This window comes from Nerophis ophidion, linkage group LG13 (assembly GCF_033978795.1).
Source record: "Nerophis ophidion isolate RoL-2023_Sa linkage group LG13, RoL_Noph_v1.0, whole genome shotgun sequence".
In the NCBI taxonomy this organism is placed as follows: Eukaryota; Metazoa; Chordata; class Actinopteri; order Syngnathiformes; family Syngnathidae; genus Nerophis; species Nerophis ophidion.
This window is the reverse complement of record NC_084623.1, coordinates 44009608-44029231: the sequence shown is the minus strand read 5'-3', so window position 1 is coordinate 44029231 and position 19624 is coordinate 44009608. Positions and strand designations below refer to the sequence as shown.

Genomic DNA, 19624 nt, shown 5'->3' with positions numbered 1-19624 from the left:
CAACTGGGAACAGTGCCCAAAGGGCAAGTACTTGCTTTGTGCAAAGCAAAAATTTAAAAACTGTCCTGCTGACTAAATAGGGATAAGTTTGTCCTTATTGACAACCGGGAACAGGTGTGTCCTAGCTGACAACCGGGGACAGATGTGTCCTGATTGCCGACTGCGAACAGTGCAAAAAGGGCAAGTGCTTGCTTTAAGAAAGGAAAAATGAAAGGAGTGTCCTGTTTACTAAACAGGGATGTGTGTCCTGATTGCCAACTGGGAACAGTGCAAAAAGGGCAAATGCTTGCTTTAAGAAAGGAAAAATGAAAGGAGTGTCCTGCTTACTAAACATGGATAAGTGTGTCCTGATTGCCAACTGGGAACAATGCACAAAGGCAAGTGCTTGCTTTAAGAAAGCAAAAATTAAAGGAGTGTTGTGCTCACTAAACGGGAATAAGTGTGTCCTGATTGACAACCGGGAACAGGTGTGTCCTGTTTGACAACCGGGAACAGGTGTGTCCTGTTTGACGATCGGGAACAGGTGTGTCCTGGCTGACAACCGGGGACAGATGTGTCCTGATTGCCAACTGGGAACAGTGCAAAAAGGGCAAGTGCTTGCTTTAAGAAAGGAAAAATGAAAGGAGTGTCCTGCTTACTAAACATGGATAAGTGTGTCCTGATTGCCAACTGGGAACAGTGCACAAAGACAAGTGCTTGCTTTAAGAAAGCAAAAATTAAAGGAGTGTTGTGCTCACTAAACGGGAATAAGTGTGTCCTGATTGACAACCGGGAACAGGTGTGTCCTGTTTGACGATCGGGAACAGGTGTGTCCTGTTTGACGATCGGGAACAGGTGTGTCCTGGCTGACAACCGGGGACAGATGTGTCCTGATTGCCAACTGGAAACAGTGCAAAAAGGGCAAGTGCTTGCTTTAAGAAAGGAAAAATGAAAGGAGTGTCCTGCTTACTAAACATGGATAAGTGTGTCCTGATTGCCAACTGGGAACAGTGAACAAAGGCAAGTGCTTGCTTTATGAAAGCAAAAATTAAAGGAGTGTTGTGCTCACTAAACGGGAATAAGTGTGTCCTGATTGACAACCGGGAACAGGTTTGTCCTGGCTGACAACCGGGTACAGGTGTGTCCTGATTGCCAACTGTGAACAGTGCACAAAGGGCAAGTGCTTGCTTTAAGAAAGCAAAAATGAAAGGAGTGTCCTGCTCGCCAAAACTTGGATAAGTGTGTCCTGATTGACAACCAGGGACAGGTGTGCCTTGATTGCCAACCGGGCATATGCGTGTCCTGATTTCCAATCGGTGATATGTGCGTCCTAATTGACAACCAGCGACAGGTGTGTTCTAATTGCCAACCAGGGGTAAGTCCGTCCTGATTGCCAACTAGGGACAGGTGTGTCCTGATGGCCAACCAGGCTTTATAAATAAATTGAGACGAAGTTTAAGTTCATTGTGTTCTTCATGGTGTTTTTGAAACTGCACCAATTTTTTCCTCAGAATTGAAAGTGTTTTGGCAAGAGGATTAGTTGTAAAATGCACATTTTAAGAATATTTTTGTTCTATTTTTGGGCGAAAAAAAACAAAAAACTATTTTGAAGTTGTCTTTATTGTTTAATTATTATGCCATGATTTTGTCAATCCGGCCCACGTAGGAATAGATTCCCTCCATGGGACCCCTGAGCTGAAATTAATTTGACTAAATTAGCTATATGTACTAGTTGTTACATGGCTGTTAGCCTCAGATTATTATAAACTAGATAACTAGTTGTTAAACGGTTGTTAGTCTCAAATTGGTAATGATTAGGTAACTAGTTGCTACATGGTTGTTAACCTGAGATTTTTAATAGCTAGATAAGTAGTTGTTACACGATTGTTAGCCTGGAATTCATATTAGCCAAATAACTAGGTGTTACACAGTTTTTAACCTAATATTGTTATTAGCCAGATAACTAGTTGTTACACAGTTGTTTGCCTCAGATTATTATTAGCTAGATAAGTAGTTTTTGCATGGTGGCTTCAAATTATTATTAGCTCGATACGTTTTTGTTACACACTTGTTCGTCTAATATTATTATTAGCTAGGTAACTAGTTGTTACATGGTTGTTAGCCTTAGATTATTATAAGATAGATAACTAGTTGTTAAACGGTTTTTAGTCTCAGATTGGTAATAATTGGGTAACTAGTTGCTACATGGTTGTTAACCTTAGATTGTTAATCGCTATATAAGTAGTTGTTACACGATTGTTAGCATGGGATTCATATTAGCCAGATAGCTAGTTGTTACACAGTTTTTAACCTAATATTGTTATTAGCCAGATAACTAGTTGTTACACAGTTTTTAACCTAATATTATTATTAGCCAGATAACTAGTTGTTACACAGTTTTTAACCTAATATTGTTATTAGCCAGATAACTAGTTGTTACACAGTTGTTTGCCTCAGATTATTATTAGCTCGATAAGTAGTTGTTACATGGTGGCTTCAAATTATCATTAGCTCGATACGTTTTTGTTACACACTTGTTCGTTTTATATTATTATCAGCTAAGGAACTAGTTATTACATGGTTGTTAGCCTTTGATTGTTATTAGCTAGATAACTAGTTGTTACACAGTTGTTAACCTTAGATAGGTAATGATTACGTAACCAGTTGCTACATGTTTTTTAACCTTAGATTGTCAATAGCCAGATTAGTAGTTGTTAGATGGTGGTTAGCCTCAGATTCATATTAGCCAGAGAACTAGTTGTTACACGGTTGTTAACCTAAAATTTTTATTATCTAGATAACTAATTGCAACTCGTTTGTTAGCCTCATATTGTTATTAGCAAAATAACTAGCTGTTACACGGTTGTTTGCCACATAATGTTATTAGCTAGATAACGCGTTGTTACACAGTTGTTAACCTAAGATTGTTATTGGCTAGATAACTAGTTGTTACATGGTTGTTTGCCGCATATTATTATTAGCTAGGTAACTAGTTACATGGTTGTTAGCCTTAGAATGATATTAGCCAGATAACTAATTGTTACACGGTTGTTAGCCTCAGTTTGTTATTAACTATATAACTGGTTGTTACACGGTTGTTTGCCACATAATGTTATCAGCTAGATAACTCGTTGTTACACACTTGTTAACTCAGATTGTTATTGGCTAGATAACTAGTTGTTACACGGTTGATTGCCACATATTGTTATTAGCTAGATAACTAGTTGTTACATGGTTGTTAGTCTGAGAATAATATTAGCCAGATAACTAGTTGTTACATGGTTGTTAACCTTAGGTTGTTTTAGCTGGCTAACAAGTTGGTAAACGGTTGGTAGCCTCAGTTTGTTATTAGCTAGATAACTAGTTAGCGGCTAACCTTCGCTTGTGAATGGCTGGATAACTACTTGTTACACAGTATTCCGCTTTGGATTGTTAATAGCTAGATAACTAGTTGTTACGTGGTTGTTAGCTTTAGATTAATATTAGCTAGAAAAATAGTTGTTACACTCTTCTTAACCTTAGATGTTTTTTAGCTAGATAACTAGTTGTTAAACGGCTGTTAGCCTCAGAATGTTATTAGCGAGATAACTAGTCGTTACACAGGTGTTAGCGGCTAACCTTAGATTGTGATTGGCCGGATAACTAGTTGTTAGCCTTGATGCTAGCAATACATGTTTAAATTATATTGAACTTTCACATTTAATTCTACCTTCTTGCCTTTGTTAAATAGATATTTTTGTTGCATTTACATTGTGACACCCCGTGATGGGGTTGGTTGTCACATATGGGTCATAGCCATAGTTTATTACTTTTTTAGTTTTAATGAGAGGATACACAATTCACATTTCAATTTAATGTAACAATGCATTTTAAAGGACATAATATTGAGTAATTTACACTATAGTAAAAAAAAGAAGTGTGACAACTACACACTATACAGTAAGTAGCTTTACTGTTTTTCTATATTACTATCAAATCCCTACAACTTCTGCAGAAAGAAAGGAATAAAAGAACCTATTAAACTTGAACACAACATATCACATCTAACACCTCTAAAACGAAAAAAATCTTTTATTGTGTTTTTAAGAGGCTTTGCTGTCTCGAAATGAGGAAAATGAGTTTACATCTCCCCCTGTTGGCCCAAAAAGAGCAAGCAGCAACATTGGAAACATTGGAGCCTGTTTTGACCTCCACTAACTAACTACTGAGGAGGACTCAAGCTCCATAGAGAAAACTCTCACACACACACACACACACACACACACACACACACACACACACACACACAAAGTCTACTATGCAACACTTACAAATGACACTTAGAAGTTGAAGAAAACCAAAAAGTTGATGTTATTATTAAACAGTTAACATTTATTACCACATGAACACACACAAAATTACCAAAAATTTAGCTCAGTGGTCAGCACACTCACCTCTCACACGAATGACCAGGGTTTGTGTTCCTATGCAGATTGGGATAAAGGCATGTAGCCCAACTTGTTGGGTTACACTCGGTCTGTGCTCGGTATCTGCTAGGTTTAAATAAATGATAAATGGGTTGTACTTGTATAGCGCTTTTCTACCTTCAAGGTACTCAAAGCGCTTTGACACTACTTCCACATTTACCCGTTCACACACACATTCACACACTGATGGAGGGAGCTGCCATGCAAGGCGCTAACCAGCACCCAACAGGAGCAAGTGTCTTGCTCAGGACACAACGGACGTGACGAGGTTGGTACTAGGTGGTAATTGAACCAGGGACCCTCGGGTTGCGCACGGCCACTCTACCACTGCGCCACGCCGTCCCCAGGTTTGTGCTATTCCTGTGCTAGCTTTGTGCTCTTTATTAATAAAGTTGGTATGACATAAAAGGTTCGTGCTAGGGTTTATGCGCTCGGTCTGTCCTAGGACTTTGCTATAGGTTTGTGCTAGGTTTTCGCTATGTGTCTGCTACTGTAGGTTTGTGCTCGGTCTTTGCTAGGTTTCTGTCATTTTTGTGCCATATGTTTCTACTAGTTCTGTACTATGTTTATGCTACTGTAGGTTTGTGCTCGGTCTTTGCTAGGTTTGTGCAAAGTTTGTGCTAAGTTTCTGCCAGGTTTGTGGTATGTTCCCGCAAGGTTTGTGTTATGTTCCTGCTAGGTCTGTGCTATGTTTCGGGTAAGCCTGTGCTATTTTGCTGCTAGGTTTGTGCTAAGTTTCAACTGTGCTTGTGCTATGTTGCTTGCTAGTACTGTGCAATGTTCTGCCAGGTCTATGCTATTTTTCTACCAGGTTTGTGCTATGTTTCTGCCAGGCTTGTGCTATCTTTCTCCTAAGTTTGTGCTATGTTGCCACTAGGTTTGTGCTATGTTTCTGCCAGGTTTGTTCCATGTTTCTTGCTTAATGGTGCTATGTTTCTGCTAAGTCTGTGCTATGTTTCAGCTAGGTTTTTGCTTTTTTTCTTCCAGGTTTGTGCTATGTTTCTTCTAGGTTTGTGCTATGTTGCTGCTAGGTTTGTGCTACGTTTCTGCTAGGTTTATGCTATGTTTCTGCCAGGTTTGTACTATGTTTCTTCTAGGTTTGTGCTATGTTGCTGCTAGGTTTGTGCTGCGTTTCTGCTAGGTTTATGCTATGTCTCTGCCAGGTTTGTACTATGTTTCTGCTAGGTTTGTGCAATGTTTCAACTGGGTTTGTGCTATGTTTCTTTCTAGTTCTGTGTTACGTTTCTGCTAGGCCTGCGCTGTGTTTCAACTAGGTTTATGCTATGTTTATGCCAGATTTGTGCTGTCTCTGCCAGGTTTGTGCTATATTTCTGCTATGTTTGTGCTGGGTTTGTGCTATGTTTCAGCTAGATTTGTGGTTGGACTATGCTATGTTTCAGCTAGATTTGTGCTAGGACTTTGTTGGGTTTGAGCTAAGTCTGATTGGTTGGGCGGCTGGTTGAAGTTTATTTAGGGTTAAGGTTAGGGTTACATCACGTACTTTAAATGTGTTTATTTTTGTTTAGAACATATCCGAAAAGGAGCAGGACGAAGCAAGGCTTAATCCTACCCCCTTTTCATTTCATGGCAATTAGTAACACTTTTGTCGTATTGTTGTACATTTTTGGGTAGCAGGTTAAAGGTGGCTTTGTATGCACAAATTTTAGCTGTCTGCTAACGCACCAAATAATTGAGTTTCAGTATTTTGGATTCAATAAATAAAGGGTTTTGTATGTTCTCTATGACCAACATTACGTATTATTCTAACTGATCTCTTTTGTAACACAGTTAGTGAATGAAGCAAGTTGTTGTTGTTATTTCCCCATATTTCTACACAACAACTAAGATATGGCAACACTAGCAAGCAGTAGACAATATGGAGTAATTTTTTGTCTAAAACAGGGGTGTCAAACGTAAGGCCCGAGGGTCGGATCAGGCCCACGGACAGGGATGAGTTTACTAAGTCTAAAAATGAACCTGAAATATTTGAATGAAAGAAACTGCTGTTCTAAATGTGTCCACTGGATGTCGCAACAGCAATATCAATTCTTTGTATCTTTGTAGATCAGGGTTCGGCAACCTTTACCACTCAAAGAGCCATTTTGACCCGTTTCACAAAGTAGAGAACACAATGGGAGCCACATAATTCTTTTGAAATTTAGAATGAAATAATACTGCATACAGAGTTTTTTTTTTTGCTTTGTACTATGTATAAACTTGGGGTCTCAGACACGCGGCCCGCACCTTAATATGAAAATGTTATGTTATGTTATGTTTCATATGAATGCCGCTTGACAGCGTCACACCTGCCCACCCTCCCAATTTTCCCGGGAGACTCCCGAATTTCAGAGTAATTTTTCTCTCTAATGTACGCTGGTGTTCACCCAGTGAACAATAATAAGGGCGTACAATGATGGCACTACCGCTAGCGCCCTCTACAGCTTGTACAAATAGCTCGCCAGCCCAAAGAATTGTTTGACGAGGCTATTGCAGACACACGTAAGAGACTGCAAGGCATGCTTATTCAACAGCAATCCAGGTCACACTGAGGGTAGCCGTTTAAACAACTTTAGCACTCTTACTAGTATGCGCCACACTGTGAACCCACACCAAACAAGTATGACAAACACATTTCAGGAGAACATCCGCACTATAACACAACATAAACACAACAGAACAAATACCCAAAATCCCATGTATCCCTGACTCTTCCAGGCTACATTATACATCCAGCTACGCGCAACCCAACAACGCCCCCAACCCCTCCCCACCCCCTCCGTGCATCGGTTGAGGTGGGCGGGGCTGGGTGTATAATGTAGCCTGGAAGACTCAGGGATACATGGGATTCTGGGTATTTGTTCTGTCGTGTTTATGTTGTGTTATAGTGCGGATGTTCTCCTGAAATGTGTTTGTCATTCCTGTTTGGTGTGGTTTCACTTTAGTTTCGGCGGTGGCTCTTTGTTGTTAAGGCGACCGCCTTAACAACAATGCGCTGCAGGAAACCCTGGTATATATGTGTGTGTATGTATATATATGTATATATATATATATATGTATGTATGTATATACAATATATATAATACGGCCCGCGAGTCCAAAAGTTTTGGGGACCCCTGTGTTAGATCCATAAACACTGGAGCTGCACACTGTTTACCATCCATTGCGGTGGTAATCCCCTCCGTTATTTTTTGGGGCAGTTTTGTGACGTGAAAATTATCGATTGTGCCGCAATAATATTTGATTCAATCACAGATTTTCCGTCTCTGACACACATTAATTAATGTTCTACATCTTTAATGCAGAATCCAGCTTTAATTACAAAGAGAATTGTCTTGAGTTAATAGCTCCTGTTGTTATAAAAGTCACAAAGTGAAATCCCTGCTCGCCGCTTTAGTCCTAATCTTTTTTTCACGGCACACTTTCATGCCACACAATTGCTTCTTCAAGCAAAGATCCACCTCCCATTCACCTTCATCCAGCCGCTCGTTTGTCTTCCAAAGAGTCATTGTGAAGTGTTTCTCACACAGTTTGCATACTGAGCGATCCGCCATGAAGGCCATGAAGGCCATGAAGGCTTTTATATGCTTGAACACTCGCAGCCATTATAAAAGTAATTTGACGATGCACATATGTGGGAAGGGGAGATGTACCATCAATCATTCTGCCGCCCCTTTCGTGGTTCTGTCCGCTTTCAAAGCCCATTTTCACTCTTCTATTTGACCTTTGCACCCTGTGTGACCACACCAGCCACTAAGCATGTTTTTGGGTATTTTTTTCCCCTTCTTTGCATCCTGGATAAGAATGGAGCACAAGTGGAGGATGGGGGTAGCAGGAAGAACAGGAGGGAGTGGCAATGACCCAGATAACGCAATGAAATCAATCACGCTGCTTCTTCTAGGCCCTTTTGAGCGTTTGTGTATTTCAAATTAAAAGCTTCTTTTCGGTCTATCTGTGTTTCAACACATTTTGAATTCAATATTGAAAACGACTGTTATAACATGTGGTTTCACACCTCCTTTAGTCCCAGGAGAATGCATGGGGTCATGTCATCTCCTGCAGAAGTTATGGCATATATGACCTTGCTGATGCATAATTCATGAGTCATCTAATAACACACACACACACACACACACACACACACACACACACACACACACACACACACACACACACACACACACACACACACACACACACACACACACACACACACACTTTAAACCCATGTGTGTAAAAGACCCCCCTTTTCTATCGTTACATTCATTCCCAATTCATTGATTAGGGCAGGAACACACTTATGCATGGTCATAAATTCTCAGCAGACAGCATTCACGCCCTTTTGACAGCCGGTCTCTTTGGCGCATGCGCACAACACCAGCCGCTGAGCCCAGGAGTGTCAAGTCAACCGGATTCCGGGACAGGTTGGATGAGTCGCATTTCAAAATGAAAGCGCCGATTTTGACCCATCATTGGAGTGACTTTACTGTAATTAGCAGGATGGTGTAATGCGGGGGTCAGCAACCTTGCGGCTCTAGAGCATTTAGCTCCGTGGAACTTTTTTTAACAATGTATGAAAATAAAAAAAGATGGGGGAAAACTATATTTTTTGTTTTAATATGGTTTCCGTAGAAGGAAAAACATGACACAAACTTTCCTATTTGCTACAAATCCCGCTGTTTATATCAAACATGATTCTCTGATGAGAGGATTTGTCAAGCGCCGCTTTGTCCTACTAATTTCCGCGTCTTGAACCCACCATAGTTTGTTTACGTTTACAAGGCTGCCACTCCTTCTGGGTCTTATTTTGTCCACCAAACGTTTTATGCGGTGGGTTAGTGCACTAAAGAGAGGTTTGTTGATGTTATTGACTTGTGTGAAGTTCTAATCAGGAATATTTAGTCACTGCATGACTGCAAGACAATTGATGCTAACATGCTATTTAGGCTAGCTTTATGTAAATATTGCATCATTAGGTCTCGTTTGTAGGTATATTTAAGCTTATTTACCTTACTTTACGTATGTCCTTTGTGTATTAAATTTATATTTGCATGTCTTATGACATACTATCTGTAGGTCATGTAGGCTGCTTTTCGGATAATTGTTTGTGTGCCATGTTGTTCCAGACCCCAGAAAAAGTTACCTAGCCTGCAAATATTATAATAAATCCATTAAAAGAAGCCTGTCATTTTCTTTCATTTGGACACACACATATTTTCATTTGGCCATTCTGAGCCAGTAATTTCAAGGGTTTATTTCACCCTCTGTTTTGTTAATGTTTTCCAATATTGTACAAATGAAAATATTATATTCCAAAATTTCTGTCAACATGAAATACGGCACGTTTAGTTCATATTGGCACTGTAATTCGTCCGAGTTTTTTTATTCAAGACTTCTATAGCAAAGATGACTGTGGAGGGGGGCGTGGTCTGCGGGCCTGCCACGTAGCGAGGTGTGTAAGGAAACCAGCGGCAGGTGAGTAGATTACCCAGCTGGGACTCATTATCTAATCCCCTATTGCCTTTATTAGCAGCAGCCGGGAAGAGACACGTTGTTGGAGTTGGAGAGAGAGAAAGACACACACTGGAGAGCATAACAGAGAGCAAGAGAGACTGAGGCTGAAAAGTTGAGTGCGATTGCCACAGAGGGGACTTAATAAAAACCTTATTGAACCCAGAACACCGGGCTCTCGTGCCAGTGTGTGGTGGTCAGGGGAACCCACAGCAGATGAACTGCTGCAATGACTTATTTAAGTAACAGGACTGAAAGTAACATGAGGGATTCCAAACTCCCAATTAGGGCCTCTTTCCTACGAGAAGTGATCCAGTCCACCTGCGAATATCAAACTAAGGGGCCTTATCTTAGTATGTGCTCAAACTGAAGTACCACTGTTTACTCAAACTTGATGGTTTAATTTTTTTCCAAGATGAATATGAACATTCACCAAATGTGAAGTGAAGTGAAATATATTTATATAGCGCTTTTCTCTAGTGACTCAAAGCGCTTTTACTTTGAGGGAAATTTAATTTGCATCCCACGAAAAAAATCTATAAATACACAATAACTGTTTAAGTGTGTCAATTAACTCATATACCATGAGTTGATTAACGTGAACCCCGAATTAAACAAGTTGAAAAACTTTTTCGGGTGTTACATTTAGTGGTCAATTGTACGCAATATGTACTGTACTGTGCAATCTACTAATAAAAGTTTCAATCATAGTGAAACCCAATATTTAATTTACATTTAAACCAGTGTGGTAAAGTGTCTTGCCCAAGGACACGACAGCAGGATGGCAAAAGTGGGGATCGAACCGGGAACCCTCCAGTTGCTGGCACAGTCTCTCTACCAACTGTAGAAAATGTTATGAGTTAATTAATACACTTCAACAGTTATTGTGTATTTATAGATTATTTCATGGGACACAAATGAAATTGCCCTCAAAATGTCTTGGAAATTAACAATTGCAATTTAAGAAGATCAAGATAGATCTTGGCCGTAGTGTGTGAATGTGAGTGTGAATGTTATCTATCTGTGTTGGCCCTGCAATGAGGTGGCGACTTGTCCAGGGTGTACCCCGCCTTCCGCCCGATTGTAGCTGAGATAGGCGCCAGCGCCCCCCGCTACCCCAACAGGGAATATGGATGGATGGATGGATGAAGATAGAAATTAGGGCTGCGAATCTTTGGGTGTCCCACGATTCGACTCAAAATCGATTCTTGGTGTCGCGATTCGATTAAATATCGATTTTTTTCGCTTCAACGCGATTCTCGATTCAGAAACAATATTTTTCCGATTCAATACGATTCTGTATTCATTCAATACATAGGATTTCAGCAGGATCTACCCCAGTCTGCTGACCTGCTAGCAGAGTAGCAGATTTTTGTAAAAACCTTTATAGTTGTAAAGGACAATGTTTTATCAACTGATTGCAATAATGTAAATTTGTTTTAACTATTAAACAAACCAAAAATACGACTTATTTTATCTTGGTGAAAACATTGGACACAGTGTGTTGTCAAGCTTATGAGATGCGATGCAAGTGTAAGCCACTGTGACACTATTGTTCTTTTTTTATCATTTTTATAAATGTCTAATGATAATGTCAATGAGGGATTTTTAAGCACTGCTATGCTGAAATTATAACTAATATTGATACTGTTGTTGATAATATTCATTTTCGTTTCACTACTTTTGGTTTGTTCTGTGTCGTGTTTGTGTCTTCTCTCAATTGCTTTGTTTATTGCAGTTCTGAGTGTTGCTGGGTCAGGTTTGGTTTTGGAATTGCATTGTTATGGTATTGCTGTGTATTGTTTTGTTTGATTGATAACAAAAACAAATAAAAATCGATTAAAAAAAATGAAAATCGATTTTGAATCGCACAACGTGAGAATCGCGATTCGTATTCGAATCGATTTTTCCCCACACCCCTAATAGATACGCTCATATTTTCGGGTAAGCATTGTTTTATTTTGAAAAAACCCTAACCGGATCTAGCAGCTCAATACCGTTCAGCTTGACTATACCGGGGGGGGGACATCAGCGACCAGACTTAACCTTAAGACTCAAGAGCTTGTTGTAGTTTCTTTTTCCTCTCAAAATGTCCGCTACTCCGCTTTTAGGCACTTTTAGGTGACTGTGGTGTGAGCAGGTGGAGGCAGGATGGCGCTGGTCACCGTCCAGCGGTCGCCGACGCCGAGCACTACCTCCAGCCCGTGTGTGTCGGTGAGTATCGGTCAAGTGTTTGTGACATCTGGCGGTAAGCTCGCCCACTGTCTTCCCTTTTAATGCTGACAGTGCACGTATAAACAATTGTTTAAATTACTATAAAAAAATATTTTACTGTAGAAATTTAGTTGTGTTTCATTAGCAGAAGGCTATACTTATTTCCTGCTGATGTGTGTGTGCCTCACAGTGAATAGTTTTTAAAATATACTTTAGTGTCAGCTGTGAATGTGAGTAACTGTTGTCTGTCTATCCGTGTTGGCCCTGCGATGAGGTGGCGACTTGTCCAGTATGTAACCCGCCTTCCGCCCGATTGTAGCTGAGATAGGCACCAGCGCCCCCAAAGGGAATAAGCGGTAGAAAATGGATGGCATTAGTGTCAGCATCACTTCTGCTTCATTGACCTCCATTATGGCGACTTAGTGAGAGTGACAGTGAGGAGGCTGGAGCTTGCCCTGAAAGCCGGTTAGTGTGACAGGCCTGTCAGACCCCGTTGGACCTTTCGTGGGCCCTCTTATCTTATATTCCACGCCTCCAACATGCTGACACACTGTGAGACTGTGGCTGGCATAGATAAAATTGCAATGTAAAGCCTCTTAGGCCCCTTCTACAGTTTCCAACCCTCCTGAAATTCAGCGCCTCTCCCGAAAACCTCCCGGCACAAATTTTCTCCCGAAAATCTCCCGAAATTCAGGCGGACCCGAGTGACGTGTCGACAGCCTGTTTTCATGTCCCCTTTCCCACAATACAGAGTGCCTGCCCAATGACGTTATAACTGTAGAATGATCGAGGGCGAGTTCTTGGTTTCTTATGTGGGTTTATTGTTAGGCAGTCTCATTAACGTCCTCCCAGCGCGGAAACAACACACAACAACAGCAGTCACGTTTTCGTCTACCGTAAAGTAGTTTGTCTGCCGTAAACAGCAATGTTGTGACACTCTTAAACAGGACAATACTGCCATCTACTGTGCATGCATATGTGACAATAACATCTACGGCTTTTAGAGCAGTGGTTCTCAACCTTTTTTTAGAGACGTACCCCCTGTGAACATTTTTTTTAATTCAAGTACCCCTTAATCAGAGCAAAGCATTTTTGGTTGAAAAAAAAGATAAAGAAGTAAAATACAGCACTATGTCATCAGTTTCTGATTTGTTAAATTGTATAACAGTGCAAAATATTGCTCATTTGTAGTGGTCTTTCTTGAACTATTTGGAAAAAAAGATATGAAAATAACTAAAAACTTGTTGAAAAATAAACAAAAGTGATTCAATTATAAATAAAGATTTCTACAAATATTGCGATGGGTTGGCGACTTGTCCAGGGTGTACCCCGCCTTCCGCCCGATTGTAGCTGAGATAGGCACCAGCGCGCCCGCGACCCCAAAGGGAATAAGCGGTAGGAAATGGATGGATGGATGGATGGATAGCTGTAAATATACTCCTCCCCCCTTAACCACGCCCCCAATAACGCCCCGCCCCCAACAATGCTCCTCGCCCAAAACCCCGACCACGCCCCCCACCCCCACTTCCCGAAATCGGAGTTCTCGAGGTTGGCAAGTATGCTACACTAAGCCGGCTAAGGTTATCCAGGGTAAATCACACCTAACTTTATCCTTGTCCACACACACACAATTTTTGTTTAAGACCCCCCTGTTCCCTTCTGTCAGCCGGTGCAGCGCGACCTAATATGCATGCACGTGTATTGCGCACGTCATAGTCACTTCTGGTTTTTGTGTGCACGTTTTTAAATTTAACTTATCTGTACAATATCCAATGTTGTGGTATTTTATTAACTGGAATCCAGTGTGCTTTGGGGCCCTATTGTAGTTCATCACACCTGAGACATCACAAATCAATCAAATCTTTAATAAACAAGTGAAATCAATCAAATCTTTAATAAACAAGTGAAAGTACACAGCCCCAAGATGAGGTGGCGACTTGTCCAGGGTGTACACTGCCTTCCGCCCGAATACGGCTGAGATAGGCTCCAGCAACCCTCCAAAAATGGAGGAATGGATGAAAGTACACATTGTGAATAAGAACATTTTACAACAATCAAACTAGGGATCTAGATATCTGGTCAGGACACTCCTCACTCTTTTGCCTTTTCCTTCATTGTCAATTCATTTTTGGTGACTTTATATACTCTGGACCTAGACGTTGAGTCCGCGACATACATGGCGGACAATAACTGATACAGTCTGCTTTGCCAGTCCAAATGCATTCGCTGTTTTCCGTAGTTTTCCCTCGACAGCCAGGTAATTCAAAGAACACGCTGCCTTTTTTTAATCACATCCACGGGAGCCCGCATTCTCGTTGACGCTCCTTCGACAAATGGACAAAGTTTTTTGCTAAGTAGAATCCCAGCTGACCTCGACATTCGAAAGTTGTCTTGCCGTCTGAGAAGTGTTGTATCCGAAATAGCTGCAATCGCTTTCTCTTTAGGTATTCATGTGTGATTTCCACAAGCGCCTGTACAGACAGAAGGAGAAACATGGCATGTTTGAATGACTCGCCTTCATATTTCCAGTGGTTAGCTCCGAGTTACGAAACTGCTATATTATGAAGCCGGTTGTGGTGCGTTATTACTGACGTCACTTCTTGTGTGGGGCGCGGTCTTTCTGGCGTCACTTCCTCTCCGAACTCAGTTTGTAAACGATCAATGAGTCCATACAAAGCCAAGAGCGGGAGAGTCAAGAAATACACGGCGCATTTATACCCGTGTAAAAAATTATCCGAGGAGAGGAACCTTAAACGATGAATTAGTGTGGCTGAAACGGGGCTTAGGTTAAATAATTATTCATTGAAGGGGTTATCCGTCTTAGTGTAGACATAGCCTAAGGCTGGACGGATGTGGGTGAGTTGGGGCTGCAAAGTCTGGTCTCTGGGTGGACTGGGGACAAACATAGAAAAGGGAACTTAATCTGTATACCGGGGATCGGCAACCTAAAATGTTGAAAGATCCATATTGGACGAAAAATACAAAAAACAAATCCGTCTGGAGCCGCAAAAAATGAAAAGCCATATAAGTGTTATAATGAAGGCATCACATGACGTAAGTGACTATATTAGCCTTAATAACCTACTATCAAAATGACTATATGTCGCAGGCTGAAGAAAATATTCGTTGACAGAAATGTTGAAATGTAATATTTATTCTACATATTTTTACAACATTACAAACCATGAGTCAATCAGAGGCTACTCAGAAGGTGAGATAACTCCTGGATGGGTTTTAATGGCTAAAAGTATAGATGTGTGTGTCCAAATTAAAGGAAACGGCAGGCTTTTTTCTTTTAATGGATTTATTACAATCTTCAGAACGCTAGGTAATGTTTGCTGTGGTCTGGAACTACATGGCACACAAACAAGTACTTTGAGAAATGCAACCAATATTACATACAGATAATGTGTCATGAGACATGCAAAACTAAATTATATACAGAGGATATGAGGATATTAAATGAGTTCAAATATAGCTACAAATGAGGTAAAATGATGCAATATGTACATGCAGCTAGCCTAAATAGCATGTTAGCATTGATTAGCTTGGAGTCATGCACTGACCAAATATGCCTGATTAGCACTCCAACAAGTCGATAACATCAACAAAGCGCACCTTTGTGCATTCACGCACAGTATCCAACATTTGGTGGACAAAATGAGACAAAGAAGGAGTGTAAGATTTTACATGTAAACAAACTGTTGCTCATAGTCAACCACGGTGAGTTCAACAACGGAAAAATTAGTAGGACAAAACGATGTTCACCAAATACTCTCATGAGTAAAGCATACACAAACATTTTAAATAGTGGGCTTTTGGGAAGGTTTTGTTGAATGCAACATGTTTGTTCTCAAACCAAAAAACATACTGAAACGAAAACAAAAAATGTTCCCCCATCTTTTTCCATTTTCAATCTTGTTTTAAAAATGCTCCTGGGAGCCACTAGGGCAGCACTAAAGAGCCCCGGGTTGCTGACCAATGCCCTATACCTATTAACATTGATTAATTTTCATGCCCTATATTTGTTGCGTGATCAGTCAAAGATGTGACTGCTTTTCATCTAAAATCCAAAACAAAGTTGTCCCAAACAAGTCTCTTAAAGGGGCTGTTGGCAACTTGCTCACAATAACCTTTTTCAAGTAAAACTATAACAAGCGGCTAGCTTTTGTTACCATTCATGGTTAAACAGAACATGTACATGTCAAAACTGTTCATATTTTTTTTTTCACAAAAACTAAGTTTGTGTAGCAAATTATTTTACTGGCCCGAATAAAATGATTGATGTTAACGGTAGTCACTCAGCCGGTCTGGTAAAAACGTACGTGCACACATACAAAAGTGGTCCTAGAGAAGCAATAAACAATTTGCAGTCATGTTGTTATGATAGAATATACTGTACATTCAATGACAGCTAACGCTAGCTATCCAAATCACTATGATTACCCAATAGCACCCAAAGCTAACACGCGTGCATGTGTTGTGTACGTAAGCATCATAGAAGACGGGACAGGGCGGGATATAACGCTAGAATTACATTGGAAATTACCGCCCTCTAAGCATCTGTGTAAATGTTGTTAAAAGCCCTTTTAACCGGTTCAACGGTTCAGGTTTTATATACATGCTCTAAGTATACAATGTATATGTAGAGGAGTGACAGGCACATTTATAATATTTAATACTACGCATTTTTGCTTATTTTGAGAATGTGCGGCGCATTAATTAAAAAAATTAATCACAAGGTTCGCCTTTTTTTTTTCAACATCATCACTGATTATTACTCACTGCAGACTACATGACAACATCACTTACTGTACAAGGTCTGCTGTCATTAGGATGCCGACTGCTTGGATGTTTGTATATTCATATTTAGATTAAGAGTATTACTTATAAAACTTGCGAAGAAAAGATGGGGGTGCACCCAAGTGTCTTTTCATGTCGTTCTCGCCATTTCCGAGTCTAAATTGGCTGTCAAAGTGTATCAACTTGTCGTAATCCATCCTCATCCTTTTTCTACCCAGGTGAGATGCGTGATTTATGATCGAGATTGAAGTTGGACAAGCAAGGCAATAAGGAAGCAGTTTACCAGTCGATCATGTCAACATTGGCTCACAAGCTCATGATCCCGGCGCCGTTATAAAAAGTTTTTCTGCGTTAGCGCTTATAATAACAATATCACTAATGCTTGGTTCATACTCCAGGCGGGCAACATGTAAATAGAGTACTGTTGGCACTATTTGGATGGTTATTGATTGGGTTTTACGGGCAGAATAGTACACCTCCCATTGGCTTTTGTTTACATTTTTTTTTACAAATTACAATGCATTGATAAAAGTTAATCCATTGTCAAGTCTTTCATAATTATTGTGAACGGTAGGCAAAATTTAAAAAAAAGTGTGCTCCCCTTTAAAAACCACGTTCGACAACCAATTTAAGTTTGTAAATAGAGGTGATCCTGTATGTTATGGATAATCCGCTGTTGTTATCGTTGGGATAAACGTCACAGGTTGTGCAAATTCCAAAAGGCTTGTTTGGCGGAAGTACGAAGCGAGGCAAGATTCTTTTTTAAATATCTCCGCCAAGCCTCCACGGTTTTATTACAAATATTTGACACTTAGGCAGATTCTAAATACAACAAAACTAGGTTTTGTCATAATAGCTCCCCTTTAACAACACACAACTGAGCCAAATCGCTGCACATTTAAATTCACAAGCTGACTGTAATTAAATAAAGTAACTTCAGTCTATCGTTCTTGAGCAGTTTATAGTCCTAAAGTGCAAAACACTTACTGAGAGTGTACCGCGGTTCCATTAATGCAATGTTTATTTATCACACATTTTTTGCAACGTTGCCATATGCAAACTTTGGAGTGGTTTTCCATGAAAAAATACAAAATAAAAAGATGATGAATATATTTTACCCAATATTTCACCTTCCTACTCTCCGCCCTCACCTTTGCCCTTGCTTTTCTATCGCTTGGGTGTTTATCTTCCGAAATATTGACCCACCCATCTCACATTACTTGCTTTTAGCACAGCAGGGAGCGGCCACCCCCTGTGTGCAGTAATCTGCCTAGCAGCCCACCGACTTCTCTCTTCTGATTGGCTATGAGGCCACTCCCTAGACATGTATGCAGCGGATGTAACCATAGAGATGAGGTTATGCATCACGCCCTATTCCTATGCCGTATGTGTATAATGAAAAATGGAATGATTAGCGGGGGGCCTGCACATTACGGGTGTCAGTAGTGGTGTGTTGTTTGCTAAGCAGTGTGTGTGTGTCCTTACATACTTCCTAAAAGGAGGCAATACTGAAGATGCTGAGGCTGGCAGCTGTCCCATCAGATGCTCACATCTGGGAACCACAGGGTGAAAATTCCATCCTCTTCCACCTGTTTCATCCGCCATTATTTAACAGTTCGCAAGCGCAGCCTTTGCCATCCCAGCGTAATTTGGACATTGTGTCCAACCACGACAGATTGATGCCGAAGAGAAAGTTCCTGAGTTTTGGAAGGGATTAGAAAAGGGATTAAAATGTTTGTGTATGTGGTGGACTGGTTGCAGTGGTGGGGGAGGATAATTGCATTTTTTTTTGGAAGGGGGAAAGAATAGCAGAGTGGCGAGTATGGACAGGCTGTTTAAGCTATATCCTTCTGCCTGGAGTCCAATTTTTGCTATTAAAGTAATTTCAATTAATTGTACCGGCCTCTCAGCGTGTGATGCAAGCATCCATTACAGTCTGCGTGGGACACTGGGTTCTCTCCAGCTGATGATGCACTAACGACGTACTTCTGCTACTTCTAGGAGTCTGGCAGTGGTGAGGATGACAGTCGCTCCCAGGCCAGAAGGTGAGACCACATCCTGTTTAGTCACACACTCTCATGTCCCTCCCCTGGTTCTTCTGTGGAGGCTGCAGGTTGGAATGTACGCCACTAGGGGGAGTTTGCTTATTAATATTCTGACAGTTGCAACTGCACTTGATATACATTGATCACAGTTCTCCCAAAGTCCGTACTTTAATCCCAAAATCTTCTATATAATGCTGATATTCAAATAAGATTTGTGTCTTTGTACCACTTAGATGAATGAATGAATCAAGTTCATATTGTTGTGCAATCTAATTTGGAGATCAATTTAGAAGTTACACAACAAACAATAATAAAAATGAGGACAAGGATCTATGCAAAGCCAACAGATAAAATAATAATGAAATGTTGGCTTTCATGAAGATTGCATAAACTATTGATGTCATAATTTTTTGTCAGTGTTTTCGGTGTGGGGTGGCTCAGATGGTAGATCGGCTGACCCAGAAACATGAAAGTTCCAGGTTAAAATCCATCTTTTGCCTAGAGGTGGGGGGAAATTCAGATATGGTCGATTATAAAATCGATTAGTAAACGTCAATAATCGATGTATTTTTTGTAAATAAAGTAATGCAGACAGTTCTCAAATGTGGC

General features: G+C 40.5%; 1 protein-coding gene across 1 annotated transcript in view; it reads left to right on the top strand.

Annotated features, from left to right (window-relative positions):
- The first annotated feature begins 11983 nt into the window (after positions 1–11983).
- LOC133564591 (protein phosphatase Slingshot homolog 2-like) overlaps positions 11984–19624 on the top strand; it is a 62357-nt gene continuing 54716 nt past the window's right edge. Inside the window, exons 1-2 of the mRNA XM_061918990.1 lie at positions 11984–12167; positions 18972–19015. Of these exons, the coding sequence (XP_061774974.1) occupies positions 12105–12167; positions 18972–19015 (107 nt within the window). The 5' untranslated portion in view covers positions 11984–12104. The remainder of the gene's footprint in view (positions 12168–18971; positions 19016–19624) is intronic.